This window comes from Lissotriton vulgaris, chromosome 4_1, assembly GCF_964263255.1.
Source record: "Lissotriton vulgaris chromosome 4_1, aLisVul1.2, whole genome shotgun sequence".
In the NCBI taxonomy this organism is placed as follows: Eukaryota; Metazoa; Chordata; class Amphibia; order Caudata; family Salamandridae; genus Lissotriton; species Lissotriton vulgaris.
Genome location: NC_141691.1, coordinates 1608030286 through 1608048994, shown reverse-complemented (window position 1 = coordinate 1608048994; position 18709 = coordinate 1608030286). Strand labels below are relative to the sequence as shown.

The 18709-nt window shown below is 40.8% G+C and overlaps 1 protein-coding gene across 9 annotated transcripts in view; it reads left to right on the top strand.

Moving 5' to 3' along the window:
- The window catches only part of EYA1 (EYA transcriptional coactivator and phosphatase 1), a 349305-nt gene extending 331923 nt beyond the window's left edge, over window positions 1–17382 (top strand). For all 9 annotated transcript variants that reach the window (XM_086965867.1, XM_086965869.1, XM_086965875.1 and 6 more), the window contains 2 exons: window positions 7102–7202; window positions 14746–17382. In XM_086965867.1, coding sequence (XP_086821993.1) covers window positions 7102–7202; window positions 14746–14826 — 182 coding nt within the window. In that variant the 3' untranslated portion in view covers window positions 14827–17382. The remainder of the gene's footprint in view (window positions 1–7101; window positions 7203–14745) is intronic.
- The last annotated feature ends 1327 nt before the right edge of the window (window positions 17383–18709 follow it).

Sequence of the window (18709 nt, the reverse complement as noted above, 5' to 3'; positions counted from 1 at the left end):
TTAAATAACAAAAGCATACTTTTGAAAAGCATCAAGCATGTGCCTAGGCGAAGTCCGAGCTCTAACTGCACTAGAGTTAATATCGAAGGCAATCCAACAAGCTTGAAACAGCTGCCCCCGCCTGGCGTTTTACAACTTGGAGCATTGACAGCCATGTAAATGTAAATGTAAATGTATAGGCATTTATATAGCGCACTACTTACCCGGAGGGTCCCAAGGCGCTTCGACCGCTGCGAAACCCTTCCTGGCTTCCCTGAGAGATGGTCCCTTAATGGGTATCTCCAGGGTGAGACCAGGCATCCCCGGCGGTCTGGTGGGGCCGTTAGTGAAGATGAGGCAAGCTAATGCCCAGAGTTGCCGAGTGTGATCGCTGATCAGAGTGGGCACCGAGGCGAGAGAATTATCGAGTCCGCTGACTCTGGTCCAGAAACCTGCCGCGCCGGGAATCGAACCCTGGTCCCGGGCCGTCCTCTGCTCTCGGGTCTGCCGCCTCTAACCAGTGAGCCACACATGAGACGGGGCCATGCATTATACCAGCATACCAAAATAAGACAGGTGCAATTACATAATTTATAGTCTCCGTTTTGAATAATGGCGTTGATTGGAACATGTCTTCTTAATGCTGTTAACTTATCACATTTGCAAAGACAGTGACGTAGGCAATATATGTCAGAGCAATTCAGCACCAAATCCCTCTTTGCTCATAGTCAAGCAACTAACGCTCTACTCACTGTTAGTAACACAATTTTTTCTTTTTCTCCAAAATAAGACAAAATAAAAACACAAAAACAAAATTTAGATGCAGACAATTTCAAAGCATACACATTTTAACACCATTATAACCGTTTATAGGCGTTTTTTGTTATAGCATAGGCTAGTTCCAAAGAGCAATAAAGCCCTTTAGAAAGGACATTTTTATTGGGGTAGACACAGCTCACATTCTAGTTAAACAAGATCTTCAATTGGAAACGCCAGAGAAAATCAGGACATACTGGCTTTTTCCCACCAAACAAGCAATATCCTTTTGAAATCCAAAAAACGGTTCGCATATAACTCGTGCCAGTTGCAATGCAACGAGGTTTGATTAACGGCAAGTTAATTTCTGTTCATTCTATGTAGAATGCAAATCAGCTTTTATCAAAGCTAGGGAATAACATTTCTAAGCCATTGTTTTTGATGCAAACAACTTAACTATTAACTGTTTCCTTGGATTAGGGGTTTGATGTCCAATCGAATACCAGCAGGTCTCATAATGCTCTCAAATAACTTTTTCAATAATCTAATTTCCATCTTCACCAGCACAAATACTGCTATAAGAGAGACAATAACCTCCACCACCACCCTACAGACTATGGCTATGAGACAAACACCAGAAACCATCTAGTCTATACCTCTCTTGTGTTCCACCGAATCACTGAAGACGACATAAGAAAAAATTCTGAGGCCCTTCAAAGACTCCTTCTTATCATCGGATACATGCAAATGCTAAACTTCATTGCAGTGTTGCCTCTCACACCCAGTCTAACCTCTATTGAGGATCCACCCTCTAGCTCTCAAGCACACTAAGATCATCTCTGTCCTAAAGATACATTCACGAGGCCCTGACATACTTTCCAGCTACTCTCCTGATTTTCAGGACTTTCTTGATTTTCAAAGGCACCTACAACTCTAGTCACTCTACATATATCCTCTTACTTGAACAGCTTTCTCTGCGACTTTCAAATGAATTTCAAACCTCCCAGCAGCACGGAGCCAACATTACTAAATTTCAATGAAGAACTTCTCATTACCGTGAAATTTCACATATCCAATGCCTGATTTTATTAGAACTCGGCTGCATTTGATACCATTGACCACTAGCTCTTCAACAGACTGTCATATTCAGCAGTCATTAGCAGCATAGAATTTCTTGGTTTAACTCCTTCCTACAAAACTGCATCTACCTGCTCAAACTGGGACTATTTATTTTCAGATTTGTAAACATTATGATACCCAAAGGCTTGGCACTGTCACCAATTAATTCTCCACTTTTAACCATCATGGACTCAAATACTATTGGCTATTATAGGTGCATAAATGACACTAGCTCCATCTCAGACTTTAAGATAACTCTGACAACCTTCTGAATATGTTGAACTTTCTAAAGTACATTCGCCTTTGGCATAGAAAAATGGGTTGAGCCTAAACAGCAAGAAAATAGAAATACTAATTGTGAGACCTGTCAATCCTCTTGGCCTCTGACTGTGTCTTGACCTGAATCCCTGAAATCACACCCACATCCAGATATAAAAACTGCAAAACTTGGCTTGTTGTTTGACAACAAGTTATCCTTCAAATCTAAATAAGCGCTATCTCAAAATCTGCGTTTCACCACATAATTCTGCTTAAAGGCTTTTTCGATTCCTTTATGACTCAGAAAACTGCCTTAATCCACATTGTGGTTAAGCCCTACCTCATTATTGCAATATCCTGTACAATGGCCTATCCTAAAATCAATTTTCAACTTGAAAAGAGTCCAAAGCCATGCTGTACATCATCTGTTTGAACAGAACACCATGACCACAACACATCTGCTCTGGATCTCTTTAGTGACTCATAGTAAAGGAAGGAGTGAATTTCAGATCCATCTGTTTTGTCCTTTTATTGTGTCAGACGTATATTGGCTGTGTGAATAAAAGTGGTAAGAGAGAGACAGTGTGAAGTGATTTACGAAGCTGATGACTTAACTGAATTGGTAGATTGTTATATTACATGTATTCACTGATATGGCCTAGCTGACATGGGATGGGTGCCCTTGTCAGAGGTAGGATGTATGAAGAGAGAAAAGGATAGTGATTAGGCAAACCGTAAGAAGGGAAGCAGTTCCAAGCATGATGCAAAGATCAATCAGTAACATCATACTGTGGATGATATGTAGTAGCGAAGCTTGTCGAAAGCCCTCCTAAAAATAGTGTGGGAAGTGTATGTATGATTTCAGAGGGAAGAAAAGGTCATCTGAATTTGAGAAGATGGATGAACTGTGCTGGAAGAGGAACTTGGTGAAGTAGTGGTAAGCATGGTAAAACATCAGAGGGAGCATAGATTCAATTTAGTGATATTTTTGAGGTGGATAATGGCAAAATGGAACCTGTGTGAGGTAAAATGCATGGCAGGATGTCACAAGAGTTGGAAACATATAATAGCAGTTTTTCATTTGGCCGATAAAGTAAAACGATAAACCCAAGTAGTGTGAGAAAATCATCTTGGTGTTCTTTTAATTAAATGAGATGGATTGAAATGGATGGGAAAAATGACCTGATCTACAGATTTGGTTTTAACCTGGCCTTAGTTATAGAAATTATTATTTTGCATACGACATCACAAACACAACCTGTAGTTTTTTTTTCCTCTGAAACATTTTCTGAATTAACATTTTGGTGAAGTGAATGCAAGAAAAGGCGGTATAAACTAATTTGGGTCATGTGGAGTTGCATACTCAACATGGCCCACATGAGTTTGCACCGCCTTCAGTTCTTGAATTTCTCTAAGAAGCGTCTTTTATTATATGAAGTAGAATTATCATAAAAAACAAAGTTAGGGAACAATACACTTTTTTCTAATCTTAGCATGTAGAATACACAAGAGTTTCCCACCCCACCGAAGTACTGAAAAAAATTAATAAATACATGTAAAACATTTCAGGATATGTACACATAAATTCAAGCTTCGATGTAGTCACCCCACACAACGATCGTTCCTGAAATACTGCCTGTGCCTGCCTAAAATGACGGCCGGAACAAACCCTCCTGCGTCTCCTGACCTCATCCCTCTCCTCCCCTACCCCCTACCCAGCCACGGTCCGTGGAGGAAGTTTCGGTGGGGCGGAGAGGCGGGGCGGGGCAGGGGCAGGGTGGGGGTTGCTAAAAACTGGAGTATGGAAAATTGAAGGTAAGTAAACAATTTAATTATTAAAATGAATTTCGTAGCGCGCCCTGCATCGCAAAATGCGATGCAACCACAATTCCTGTCAGGATGAAACACAAGTAATCACGAAAATAACCTGTTCCTAACCCGTTGGTAGCCTGGTATAAAGCAGTCAGGCTTAACTTAGAGGCAATGTGCAAAGTATTTGTACAGCCCTCAAACAGTAATAAAGTGAAAACTCAACACCAGAAGAAATACCGCAATAATTTAGAAAAATAGAGTAAAATGCAATACATTATTTCACACCCAAACAACAAAAATTCAATCGGTAGGACACGAGATTTGAAATTTATAAAATGTAGGTAAAAATAGTGTTTAAAAGCATACAGTGACAACTGTGGTTATTGGTCGCATTGGACCGGGATAAAGTTCCAAGTTTAAGCCAACCAGGATGGAGCATCGGCTGGATACAGTAACCAACTTAGACCACTGAACATAGTATCTTAAATGCTGGTTGTGAAATACTGCACGATCCCGCATTGAGGATGTGCAAGATCCCACATTGAGGATATGTCACTCAGCGTTGGTTCTGATGGGTTGTGGGCTGTGATGCAAGGTCCTGCATCATAAATGCACCATGCAGCGGTGATTTCAGGTAGCTGTGGGTCCCTGATGTGAGGTCCTGTGTCGAGGATGCATCACACAGTTTCGGTTCTGAGGAGTTGCGGGTCTGCAATGCAAGGTCCTACATTAAGGATGCATCATGACCTGACGGTTCCGAAGAGCTGCAGGGTCCTGTGTTGGGGATGCATCACGCAGCGATAAATCTGATGTAGAGGTGCGAGGTAATGCATCACGCTGCATCACTTCTGCCCAAAAGACCACAGCTATGCTGGCAGAGCACCTTCAAGCCCACTTCCAAGGTTACAGGAGTGGGCGGGCACCACTTTGGGTTAGGACTCACAGAAATCAAAGTTCAGGTGCAAGTTTCATGATGGTTGGAGTCTTTTCTGTCTCAGAGACTCTGATTAGCCACACTAGTGATCCTGGATTCAGGGTGCAGGTCCAGTCCTTCTCACACAAGCAGCAAGGCAACAGAATAGAAGGGCAGCTGAGTAGTAGTCATTCTTGCAGCAGCGTAGCATAGCAGTCCTTCTGACTCTTCCACAGGTCCAGAGGTAAACAGAAGAGTTGGGTCTGAAGGTCCAATACTTATACTTGGTGACTGCTTTGAAGTGGTAGGAGCTTCTAGATTTCGCCCCTACAGAGGTGTCTGGAATTTTCTAAATTGTGATTTAAAATCCAACTTTACAATTAAAGAAGGTTTTGAATGACCATTCTTTAGAAACCAAACTCAACATTCCTACCTGCTCCCAATTGAAAGCTATGTAAACCTGGGACAGCACCAAACCTTACACCTCCCTAGAGCATGCGTAATGAGGAGAAATGTTAATGCTCTGAGTGTCCCAGTAGAATGATCGGAAACCGCTTACTCGTGGTGTTTATTGACCTGATGCCAGCTGCTAAATATTACAGTTTTACATGGGCAGGTTCTGTGCTGACGTTTTAGGGGGGAGAGTTTTATATAGGGCAAACTTGACCTGAAGGTATCAGAATGCTTTACACGTACACTAGTTGTGTTACACAAGGACACATTCATTTTGTGGTATGCATGGGGAGAGTAAGTGATTTTCCCAGAATCACAGGATGTTGAGCGTCCCTGTCAAGACTCGAACCCCGTTCCCCAGCTTCGAGGTCGACTGCTGTAGCCGTAAGGCCACATCCTCTCCCAATTAAAAGGACGTGTGTGTGTAGACTCAGTAGTTTACAAACTGTGAAAGTATCCTTAATAAAAAATAAATATTTTACAGCAAGTGAAATGAGTTGGCAATTACATTCCAGTAGACCACAAAGTGGAAGATTGGGAAAACATGCCTACCCTTTAAAATCTAGTATGAAGCTCATTACTTCGACTGTACTCAGTATAAGTGCCCAAACTAATGTGTACCTGAACAATGACCACGTGCCTAAGGAATGGCAGGTGTTATCAATTCCTTCTGTATAGCATCTTGCATAAGTTTCAGGTGCATGCACACTGCAGTGGATGCCTACTTGAAGGACGCTAAAATGTTCAGGTAGTGTGCCCATTGGGTGAGTGATGCTGACATTCCAAGGAGAGGGGGAACTTCCTTCCGCTCTGTAATAGCCTGCCTAGGGCTCATGGCCTTTCTAGGGCTCCAGAGAGATCATGGCTCTTCTAAATCAGCAGAAGTGTAGAGTGATGGGAAGTTTCAAGACGTTTTCACAACATTACAAATTAAAATCGATTTTCCTGAAAGAGGCATTGAGTTAAGGGAAACATAGGGCAGCCAATCTGATGAGAGCTAGTTAAGCCACACGTATAGCTTAATGTGCTGAACCTTGGCTTTTGGAGCAAAGCTGTTATCAGCAGGCCATGAGTTTGCATCCCAGCAAGGCCAGTTCAGGTGCCCCCACTCTCAAAGGTAGGTACATTGAATACCTTCAGTAAGTAATAGTAACATCTCTTATTTACATTGTTTAGAAATGGCAGAAGTGCAGTATGGAATGCTATACCAAAAAAATATATTATTAAGTGTACCAAAATGTGACATACATGTCAAAAAATAGACTTGGCTATAACTGCTTGCAGCAAATGTCTATGGGATTGTATGGTTAATGGGTTGCTGTCAAACAAAATTGAAAGGGCATACTTGTTCAAGTCGCGGTTTAAAAAATGTTCTAAAATAGTATTTCTTCCCTGCAGCAACAAAACACTGAGATCTTTACTATGCTATAAAATACATGACACAGTCTCTATTTTAAATATGTGCTGTCCAATTATGAAACGGATGAGTGTGGTGAGATGTTGTATATGAGGTAAGACTAGCATGATGTATGTCATCTCATTCATATGTTCCTGTGCCAGTCGTCTAACACCATGTTTCTACTGTCCTTATGATATTTCATATAGAATTCTCTTAACGATGAACAGGTGTGTGGTATATGTATCCCTAGCAAGAAAATAAGTCAGGGCAAGAGAGTTAGCGAATTTTGCATGGAGGCCACCCGATCTTACAAAGCGAATAATCACCCATACAATGCATAAATCTACAAGTGTTTGCAAGTTTCCACCAGTGAAATGGGCTATCCTTTTAAATTGTCTAACTTTTTTTTCAGGAAAGGAAAGTTGCTTTGAACGAATAATTCAAAGATTTGGAAGAAAGGTGGTTTACGTTGTTATAGGTGATGGGGTGGAAGAAGAACAGGGAGCAAAAAAGGTAATTGTTCTTTCTTGCCTTAGGTTGTCTTATTTAAGTTATGATGTGGGCTGTGTTCGGTCAAGTCACTGATGGTGAAAATCGAGCCACTTTTCAAAATGACCAAAATATTCATATAATCTGGACTGAAATGGACTCTGTATATATTTTCATAAACATTTCCATTGTTGATATCTTAGAGACCTATCAGCATCTTACATTTCGGTGGCTTGATAAGCTCAACCCAGGCTGTGTTTAAGTTAAGACGGGGCTATGCATTTATTTCCGTTTGTATCTTTTTGATGCTTTCGATCTTTCATTGCTGCATGCTTTATGCTTTATTATCCTGCTGACAGACACTCCCTCTGTGCTGACTGCCTTGATACTTTTGTTGTCCATTTGATTTACTAAGAAAGGACAGACTTGTATCTTTTTATTAAAAAAAAACATATCAGAAGGTGTTTTTGTTGTAGAAGGACGTGGGTGCTGAATTTGGGAAGAAAGTTAAGAAACAATTCAAAGATCACCACATAGTGGAACAAAACACTCTGGGTCAAATTTACAAATATTTTATACATATAAGTTCAACATAGATATGCAAAAAGCTGGATTTGGTTTTGCAGTTTTCAAAGTCTGATTCCCAGAATTATAATTGAATATTTGTCAACTTCAAGTTGCGCTTACTTCATTGGAAATCCAGTCATGGTAGACCTGGCAACCTCTGCATGGTTCCCCCTGACTTTTTGTCTTCTGACTTCCTGTTTTACTGACTTAATTTTTGCTGGCTTCAGGATTTTAGGCACTTTACCACTGCTGAACAGTGATAAACTGAATGTGCTCTTTCCCTAAAACATGGTACCATTGACTTATCCTGAATTGGCATACTTAATTTACGTATAAGTCCTTAGTAAAGTGCACTACCTGTGCCAAGGGCCTGTAATTGAAATCGTACTAGCGGGCCTCAAGCACTGATTGTGCTGTCTTCTTCAGTAGCCCTTTAAACATGGCCAAGGCCTGCCATTTTAGAGACTGTGGGTGCAGTTTTAAACTGCCACTTCGACCTGGCAAGTTAACTCTCTTGCCAAACCCCAAGGGCAGGATGCAGTGTATTTAAAAAGTTAGACATGTACTTTTTAGTTTTACATGTCCAGATAGTGAAAAACTCCTAAATTCGTTTTTCACTACTGCAAGGCTTATCTCTTGCATAGGTTAACAATGGAATTACCTTATTATATTTTATACGTGTAATTTCCAATTGAGAAAAGATAGATATTTTGAGTTTGGTGTCTCTGGTCTCACGATTTGAAATCATAACTTATGGTAAAGGTGGATTTTAGGTTGCAAGTCTGAAAATGCCACTTTTAGAAAGTTAACATTTTCTTACTTTATTGATTGTGTGCCTCTGCCTGTCTCTGGCTGCACTTCTAGGGTGGGTGACACCAAGGCTTTGTGCATTCCTTCTAGACAGCCACACATAAAGAGAGCTTAGGTGTGCCTGAGGAGCCATCCACATCCTGATGAGCCATTAACACCCTGATGGGACATCCTGGGCAGGATGGGAGGGAGGAGCTGAATCATGTACCTAAATGCACTGTGTCTGTCCCCAAACAAAGAGCTGCATACCCCGAGTGAGTCTGGAGCCAGAGCAGGAAGGGCAGGGACCTTGTGCACTTCAAAGGCCTCTCTTTATAGTCTCCCCCACTTCGAAGGCACAACAGGGAACAAGAACTGGGCCCCTGACATCACCAACTCAGTACACTTCTGGGTTTGAGGTCCTTCTGCCAGGATAAAGGAATGCTGTGCTGTTGAAAGGACTGTCACTCTGCTGAAATTTGCTGGACTTTTCTTGACTCCTGCTTTTCTGTGCCTACCCTACTGCCTGCTCTCCTCCTTGCCTAGGAGGACTTGACTTGCATCTCTACATTCCCAAAACCAAAGTACCTGATGGCTTGCCTCTTGTTCTGTAGTCTCGGGAATATGAAAGACTTCCAACAACAGTGCTACAGCCTCTGGACTCTGCCAACTATGAGCCCTGCCCTGCTAAGTGGTGCCAATCCAGTCATGTACCCTTAGAAGTGGGTTTTCTGAATGTTTTTTTCTCTCAAGAGGCTCACCAACATTAAGTTTGTAAGTGCTCGCGAGAGAAAAACCATGCACTAGATCTCCTCCTGGCGAGATTTCTCAATGCAGGCGGTCGAAGCAGGTTGTGACCGCTCATGTTGAGAAATCTGCACTCGCTTTGAGGAAACTGCCCCTCAAGTAGAAAGTCTACACAAGCAGCAGAAAGTAGCAGCACCCTCTGGTGCTTCATGTAGTTCCATTAGCGCTTTAAAACAAGCAAACTCCGGGGGCGCTAAAAATCAGTGCGAGCAGCATGACTTAAGAGACTCCGCTGCTGGCAGAACTCTGCGGGGTGTGACTGGGTTTTTCCAGCACTTAGCGGAGTTCCATGTAGTAAAACTCCACCCACCTCTAATGAAAATCCAATAGTAATCATTCTCTTACAGACTCCTATTTATATCTAAGAACTGACAGGTTTCACTATAGAACACAACAGTATTTGTCCAGTTCATGTGAACAAAAGAGCCTCCATTTTCTTTCTCACATGAATTCTCCGTGAGAATCCTACATAGAATTGAAAACAAAATCTTTAGCACTTTGAATGATTAATTAACTTTATGAAGCTATTTGTAGTCACTACCAAAAAGGACACCAGTAAATGAACTTGATGATCACTAGCACAATTGGAATGTCCAGTGAGTCACAAGTGTGCAAGTGGTAACAGGGAAGACAGTTTGGCCTTCATTATGCGTTGCCCTCATTTGACCCTAGTAAGTCTTCTTCTTCACCCCCCGAATTACTATTACCACTATATCTGGTGGGCAGCTGCGTTAGTAGGGAATAAAGGTGAAACAAAACAGATCTGTGGTGCTCCCTGGAATATCACAATTCCGGTATGGCTTGGGTTACTGACCCCATCAAAATGTAAAGGCCATTCATAATAGGGTCATTGCTGTCTCGTTGTATCCAGTGGTATATCTGTGGTCCTTAGCACAACATTTGAAATGCAGAAAATATTGCATTTATTAACAGGTGTTTTTTCAGGTTTTCTTGGATATACGTTGGGATTTTGGGGTCTTGCTGGACTGTGCAGCAATAATACAAATGTTCTAAAGTGTGACTGCGGTCTTCTTTTTATTTGGTGTTAATTTAGCTCTTTTTGCTTCATTGACGTTTGCGCCCCATCCTGTGATACCATTATGACTAGTTTATCTTATGTCTATGGAGTGGGCAGAGTTGAATATATCTTTGTATTCGTTTTTATGTACTTAAAGTTTAGTGTGAATTTTAAACATTAACTTGCATTTGTTTGGGGTCTTATTTTTCTGAATCAGTCTAATATTCAAGAATCTTATGCTTAAGAGTCCCTGTCATCTTCGTTTGTGTTTCTGACACTGCACGGTGCTGTATTGCAAATTCTGTGTGGAAATTATTTGCCAAAGGACTCACATCTGCATTCAATGTGTGCCTTAGTTGTATTATTGAAAACTTCCAAATTAATATTTAATAGTGAAACCCATTTATTTTTATGTTTGTTTTGGCATTTGTGGAGTTTGTTTAGATTTTGAAATGGTATTTGAGATGGAGCTTAGATGTTGCAGAAAGTGTGTTGTGACCTTCATGGATTTCACAAGCGTTATTTTGTATTTCTCGGGGTGTGTGTCTAACCACCGACCATGGTGAATAGAAATATTTAGAGCTCCCAATCCCGAGCCCCGGAATCCTCCAATATCCGTGTCACACTGCAGATGCTCCGCACAAGTCCCTGTGTCAAAAATGAATAATGCATTGTCTATAATTTCGTTATAAATCTGCGTAATCCTAGGCTTTGAAGTATTTCTTGAGCACTTTGTATTGCTATTTACCCATTGAAGATAGATGTCTAATTATAGCAGAAACAAAGAGAAAGCAGTCCAAATATATAGAGGCTAAAGGTATTCTGAGTGGTTTTAAACCTTGTGCTGAAGCTTGAAGCATTACTTGGACACGTTAGAATGTTGGTTACTTCATTTTGTACATTGTGAAGCACCAAAGATGGAATCTGATATTTCTTGTGGTCTCCTCCTCTTCATTTGTATGGGTTCATAAGGATTCACAATTACAGGAGGAATCCTGCCTCATGACTGTTGATGAAGCAGGATTGCTATGAATCCTTGCGAGTTGACTCTGTGCCCGATTGTGACACCCAACCCAGTGCACATGACCGAGCGGGTCACATGGAAGACGCTAGGTGCACGGGGTGCTGTGATGCAGCCTAGCCACGAATACCTGTGTCTGTGGTGTTTCCCATCATTCTGCTGGGGCGCATCAAAGACGAGAATCCACACTAAAGGACGTTATTATAAGCTGACCCTTTTTATTACATTATTTCTGAGACTAATTCTGATTGAGAGACATTCTCCATGGGAAAGGGCTATCTTTTGCAGCACAACTCATTCTTAGGTCTGACTTTTCCCATCACTTCGCAGTTATACTGAGTTTAACGCTTCGATATGGACCAAAATTAAACACTACCCGAAATAAAGGAATTTTCTCAGTTTTTTTTAATACTTTCTTGATTAGTAAACAGCTGGCAGCATCCTTGAAAACAAGAAAAGAAGGGCGAGGAAGTACATTAGAGTAAGAGAATGCACTCCTATCTATCAGTCAAACTGGAAAGGCTTGGAAAAATAAACAGGGTTAAGGAGGCTTTTATCAGCAAAGAGCCATCTGCCAGCGCCCAGCCTGCACCTGAGCAAGCACTCCAAACCCACGGCATTCTGGGCTGCCAGATGGCCCGGCCTAGTGAGATGTCCATAATACACGTTTATTTTTCTAAGATTTACCAGCGTGATTACCGCAAGAAAGCAGAAGATTAAAGTAAAGTTCAAGAATTAGGAAAGGCAGGAATCAGGGCTGTTGTAATGCTGCATTCATTCAGCCTGTTTAAGTGTGGCCTCAGAGACGGAGAACAGTGATGTATCAAAAATCGATGTTTTTAAATGTAGTGCTAGATATCGAACTTCTGCCATTTTGACAATCTGTAAATAGCATACCTTACTAATACTTAGTATATGGGGCTAGCTTTGCTGACCTCAGAAAATGGAAGGCTGAGTCGACATTAAAGAGATTCAGACCATGATCTCCAGAACACCACATTAAACTCATTGACCCACCTTCCCAGCATTCTTAAGTTGAAAGCTCAGACTTAAGAGAATGAGCGCTAAAGCAATGCCTCTGGCAGTCTTTGAAGGCTATTGGCTGATCATGAAGTACGGGTATTTATTCTTACAGGTTGATGTTTCGCAGGGTCCTCTGCTCTCGCTTTACTTGTTCATCCCTCTGAATACTAAGGCACCCTGCCCACATGCAAGGTGCTTACTTGCAGACACACCAAACATCACCATCAAGCTGGCCTCCTTAAGGAAATCCCTTTTGTATTGCTGGTAACAATACGCAGTAAAGCACAGACATGCACTTACACCTTGACAGGCTAAATCTGCCTTTAGTATATCCTTACACAAGTTGTGGTGTAATTTTACACTTGCTATTTACATTTGCTGCCCACTTCATTTATATTTAGCCCTAGCTCGACATTATCGGGCAGGATAGAAGGGAGTAATCAGTTTACTTGTCTTGCACACTTCCAAGCGTCTCTAGTAATTACCAAGCCCTGCAGTGGTAAAACCTGGAGATAACCTGGAAACCAGTGCCAGATGTCCAATTAAACAAGAAATCCAGCGTTTGCGGTAAGGGCGCACACTTTCATAGTGTGTATTTGTATGCCACTGAGTGCAGTGCTGCATCAGAAGTGGCATGTTTACCAACCACTCCATTCCTTGAGCTGCAGACCTGTTTGTTCAGCCTCTGCAGCAGGCATGCAATCCTTATACCCTAACTAAAGGCAATTGCGTGGTGCTCATGCACAGATTCCATTCACGTGACACAATCTGCATAAACAGATTTTGTGCATGACACCCAGCCTGATTTTAAAAAGGATTCTTACTTGCATCAATGCTTTGGTGATAGACCCTGAGCCACTCTCTCTCAGCGGCCTGCACCCCCCTGTGCATGCTTTCAGAGTGGGAGACTATGTAGCTGAAAAGAATGATTACCATATTTCCTTGAGATTCACCCCCTGAAAATTGAAATAATACTCTCTGAGAATGTGAAGAAACTAGATCAGTGTCAGCACATTTTGATCCAGATCAATTAAAGGACTGTGCAGTTACAGATGAAATAATGGGCTTGCCGTACCAAGTGGTGCAAATTTCAGAATCGATCAATTTTCCAGTATGAAAGATTTTGGTGCTGAAAGCTGGACCTTGTGCAGCGTTCAATGCAAATATATCACTCTTATGTGGCTGACCCATATGCTATTATTTTTATGTAGGAATTTGTATTGGAGGATTTACCTCGAGTATAAATCTTGAGGTAGACATGTTGAGTCGTGTTTGGGCTATAAGGAATTTTGAATTTGAATGCAGATTTGTAAAGCGCATAGCTACCCTGAGGCATCCCAGCGCTGTCAATCGACCTGTAGTTCCGGAGGGGGGAAGAAGAGGTGAAGTATTATGGGAAGAGCCATGTTTTTAGTTGCCTACGAAAGGCAAGTAGGTTGTGTTCTCTTCGGATGGAGAGTGGAAGGGAGTTCCACAGTTTTGGAGCATTGTAGGAGAACAATCGCCCCCCAGAGCGGGCCTTTTTTATTCTGAGGACGCTGGCCAGGGAGAGGGAGTCTGATCTGAGTTGTGTGTTAGACTGATGGGGTTTGACGAGGGATCTCAGAATCGGCGGGCCTCTGCCTTGCATTATTTTGTGTGATCCTTTTCTTAATCGGGAGCCCGTGTAAGTTTTTGAGGGCTGGTTTGGCAGAGCATCTAGATTTGGTCCCGGTTAAGAGTCTGACGGCGGCGTTTGGGGCGCATTGCAGCCATGCGTCACTCCCAACAACAATTGTAAGCATGAGGCTGGGCAAGTGTTTGCAAATCTGCATGCTTTGTTGTTGTAGGTGCAATGCAACTCTGCAAGTTTTCTTGCACCCCCGCCACCGCATTGATTAAAGATATCAAATATGGACCAGTCTATTACAGAACACACGTGTCCTCTTCAGTAATACCAATGTGTTTCACCAAAGTGCACAAAGCACTGGTGTCTTTTGCAGTAGAGGCACACATTGTGAGGCAATGCCCTATGTTATATAGAAACACTGACATGTCCTCCCCACTTGATAGGTGGTTGTACAGTCGAAGTCTAAAATGAGGCAAGTACCTAGGTGATCTTTTTAGCATGTAACAATACACTATTAATGAGTTTATGTGGTATTCCAATACTTCACCCAGCTGTACCTCTTCCTGCAAAAAGGAACACCCTCTTTCATACTGTGTTTTTTTTTAAAATGTGAATGTTTTTGTGTTTATCAAACCAGAACCTTAGTCTTCACCTACTTGTCTGTCTTGTACTAGAACAGTTACTCTGGATTTCGACCTCCATTTAATTGTTTTTTTCTGTTTTGTGTTGACAGCATTCTATGCCTTTTTGGAGGATCTCGAGCCACTCTGATCTCATGGCCCTACATCACGCCTTAGAATTGGAGTACTTATAGCAGCGTTGCAGCACTTTGAAGCCTCATAACCTTCTCCTGCCCCTGGACTATGTACAGTACTCCCTTTGTCTGCTGTCAGCATTGGACTATTGAACTTTAATAGCATGTTGACATACTGCTGCAATTTGTCTTAACCTTTGACTTTTCAGTAAACGCAGGAGCCGGTGCTTCGTTTCAGAACAGCTGTTGACTCCAGTACTGTGAAGCAGAAGAAAACAAGGCAGGCGAAGAACTCAGTGCCCTGTCTTTACCAAATAACCCCGAAAAAGGTTCACACCTGTGAAGAAAGGAGGGACCTGCACATGCTCTCCGTATTTTTGAATTTCCACCAAGCAGGACAAGTCCTTCAACACAGCAAGCCTGATTGCACACTGAAAACTAAGACTTAAAGAAGAAAAAAGAACAATCTCTTTAAATGTTGTTGTAAAGAAGATTTATTTTTTGGTTTATCGCGCCCATTTATTTATGAACAGACTGTTCTAAGTCATACTAAATGAAGTTCAACAAGATGGCACATATTGGCTTTTACTGGCCTTCACCGGGACTCAGCAACAATAGACTGATTTTTAGCACACCAGGAAAAGAAGTCTGAAGTAATGCCTAACTTAAACAAAATGTGTACATCACTGAGACAATCATGTACAGGAAGATTTTTTGTGTAAATTTGTAATAATTGCTCATTCTTTTACTTATTGTTTAGTTAAGAGCATTGCGCCTTTTAGGTGAAGTGGAGAGGCAACGTTTGCACAATATTGTGCTGTGCCTTAAAAAAGTGTTAGGTATAAATATGTAGATAAAAGTTTTTTAAGATACATTTGTTAAGACCATATCATGGATGTCAAATGTCAATAACGATTTCCTTTTGGCTCTTCTTCAAATGTTTTTTTTCTCGCAGACCTTCTGGATAAAATGCATTGTTTGTAGATGTCCCACTAGACATGAATGAGAGACCTCTCAGATCATTTGAGAAGCCCTTTGAGAAATTTCATTTTTATATTAAAGCTGATGTACTATAGCTACTTGAAAAAAGAAACAGGCCTTGAAGATACATCCTTTCCTACAGAGAGAATGTTGAAGATAAAACATATATTTTTTATTATAAATGATTTATTTGAGATGAAGATTAGAAAGCCTATTTAAAGGAAGATATACTGTACTAGTACTTGCATTCCCCATTCCTAGAGGTGGGCGTGCCGCTGAAAGTTTGAACCAGGCTCGAGCCTGAAGCAAGACTCTAACTCAGCTTGAGATCCTTTGCAACATCGAGCCAATAAAGAACCAATCTTTCATATGGCTTCTGCCTTCCACCCGCGCTCTACCATTGTGCACAAACATTAGAAATCAAACCATTAAGGTACCCATTTTGTGGCTGATTTGTACAAAGTGAAACCAGAAAACCAGGATTAATTGCTGTGTAACCAAATTGTGTAGCCTTAGGCAAATAATTTATTTTATCTGTCCTCCTTTTTCTTCACAACCGAATACCAACGCACCTTCAAATACATGACTTCAGCAAATCAGCTTTTCAAAAGCTTATTGTCTTTGATTTTATACTCTATTACAATCTGGGCACATACAGAGATCATATGACAACTGTCTTGCTTCTTAATTCACCAATGGCATTGTCACCTGAGTGGGAACAGGGGCAGGAATGATTCAAAGGGCATGTTTAAAAACTATCACTTTTAATAAGTACTTTTTGGTGCAGTGCTATAATGAGATGTATCAATTCCAAATCGTCCGCATGCTAAAGAAATACACTTTGGGAGTTTTGAAGAGACTTTATCATTTGTTGCATGATGTATGTGGCAAACATTTTCAGGGCTCAACTTGTGCAGTAGCTCTAAGAACCAAGTAAGGCCATTTGCTCAGCTCTGGCTCAGCTCGCCCTGTTAATTTGTTGGCTTGCCCACCTCTACCTGTTCCCCAAAATTGAATAGTACGAATAGAATCGCATTATATAATTTGAACGGTACTGCAGTGTATAAATCTGTATCTTCCTCACCACAGGACAAAGGTCAAACACAAACTTAAGACTTTAACAAACTTGAAAATCGATTACTAATATTGGTCAAGTATTTTATCAATGTGATCTTGCACCTGAATTTTGAATCTTGGTTTTAATGCTAATGCAAATAGCTATGAGACAACTCCAAAAATTCTTAACCATTTTGCATATACGTTTAATTACAGCGATCACACATCTACAAAGGAAAAGCAGAGGTTTATTAAGGTTATTGCTTTCTGTGATGAGTTATTGATGTTGCTGCTGAAATAGTCATTTGTGAGTGCGACGCATTTTTTACTCCAACTGTTGGACTCAAATAATTTCACCACTTTTCTTCAGGCAAAGTACTGTGCAAATCACCAATTATTTGGATGTTTTGCATTTTTACAATACGTATAGTCAATAGGAGACTGAAAAAAATACACAAAAAGCAATTTATCTCGGCCTTATTGTGAAAAAAGTGTGTTGCATCCACACATGTACATAGTATTTCTTCATTCAGTCTGTGTGTAAATTAATAAAAAAAATATTTGTGAATTATCACACAATACTTTTCTTGATTGTTACTAAAATGCATTAGCTATAACATCCTCAATTGGTTCAATTGGCTGTAAAATGCCACCGGTCTTTCTCTTCCCCAAAATGTATTATTAGTTTTTCTTATTTTGAGGTCATCTTATGTCTTTAGGGAGAGGTTCAGGCACCCCAATATTCGGCAAGGCCACATACGAAAGCCATTTAAATGTGGACAGCAAAATCTGTTCACCATTCTATTTTCCTACCATGTTCAGAGCATTCTTTCTCTGTAGCCTTGCCTCTTATTTATGCTTCTCTTTAGTGTCGTAAATAATTGTTGAAGATGTGTTTTTAAAAATACATTTATTCTGTGTATCTATGCACATGTATGCCCTTGTAGTCAGTGCCCCTACTGAGACATAACATTTAGAAATGTTGGTAACATTTTGCATATAATTCGGATATTCTTCAGCTGTCACAAATCCCCTCGTACACTAAGAGCAACCATAGATTTGATTATTAGGTACTTAATGTTGTGAGCCAGTTAGGTTGCTTTACTCTGTTCAATTAGGAACATTTCAGCAACCACTTTCAGATTTCTCAGTTTTGAATCTTTGCAGAAGATGTGCCTTGTCCATTTCAGGTCAAGGAAAAATGCAGGTTAAAACCTGGTTTCAGGCTTCATACCTAAACTTCACTCTCTCTGGCATTTCGCTTGGTGACAGGTCCCCAACTATGGAGAAAAGTGAGGCTTGATGAGAGTTATCTGATTAGACACATATTGGAATACAATTTTACTGATCAGTTGGTGAGATACTGGCATCATCCTGATATGTGGGTCATAATGTTTTAACAATTTTCTATCATTTTCCAAAGCCTTGTTCAATGTAGTGCCATGCACTGCTCCAGAAATCTTGAAAGAGCAAACCGTGTTTCACCAGGAACTACTTTCTAGATTCAATCTCATTCAGTGACTTACTTACCGGCTAAATTAACCCTAACGTACTGCAAACTGACTGAGGATTGACTATGACAAGGTAGGACACATTTACTAAGGGTTTGCTCCAGGTCAAAATCATGAAAAGTAACAAAAGTGGTGCAAACTCTAGCAAGGGTAATTACTTTCAAGCCCGAAACATATTTTACACAGGAAAGGAGTGCTTTTCTCAATGCAAAAAGCTCTTTATGTTGTTTTGTGCCACATCTGCAAAACTCTAAATAAGGCTCAATGTTACAAAGGATATAGCTGTTAAGTTGTAGAAACCACCTGTGGTGATTGTCTTGTTGTGTTATGTTATTTGAGTTTATAAGGCACCCAGCTACCCCAAGGGGTTTCCCGGCACCAGCCTGAAAAAGGAA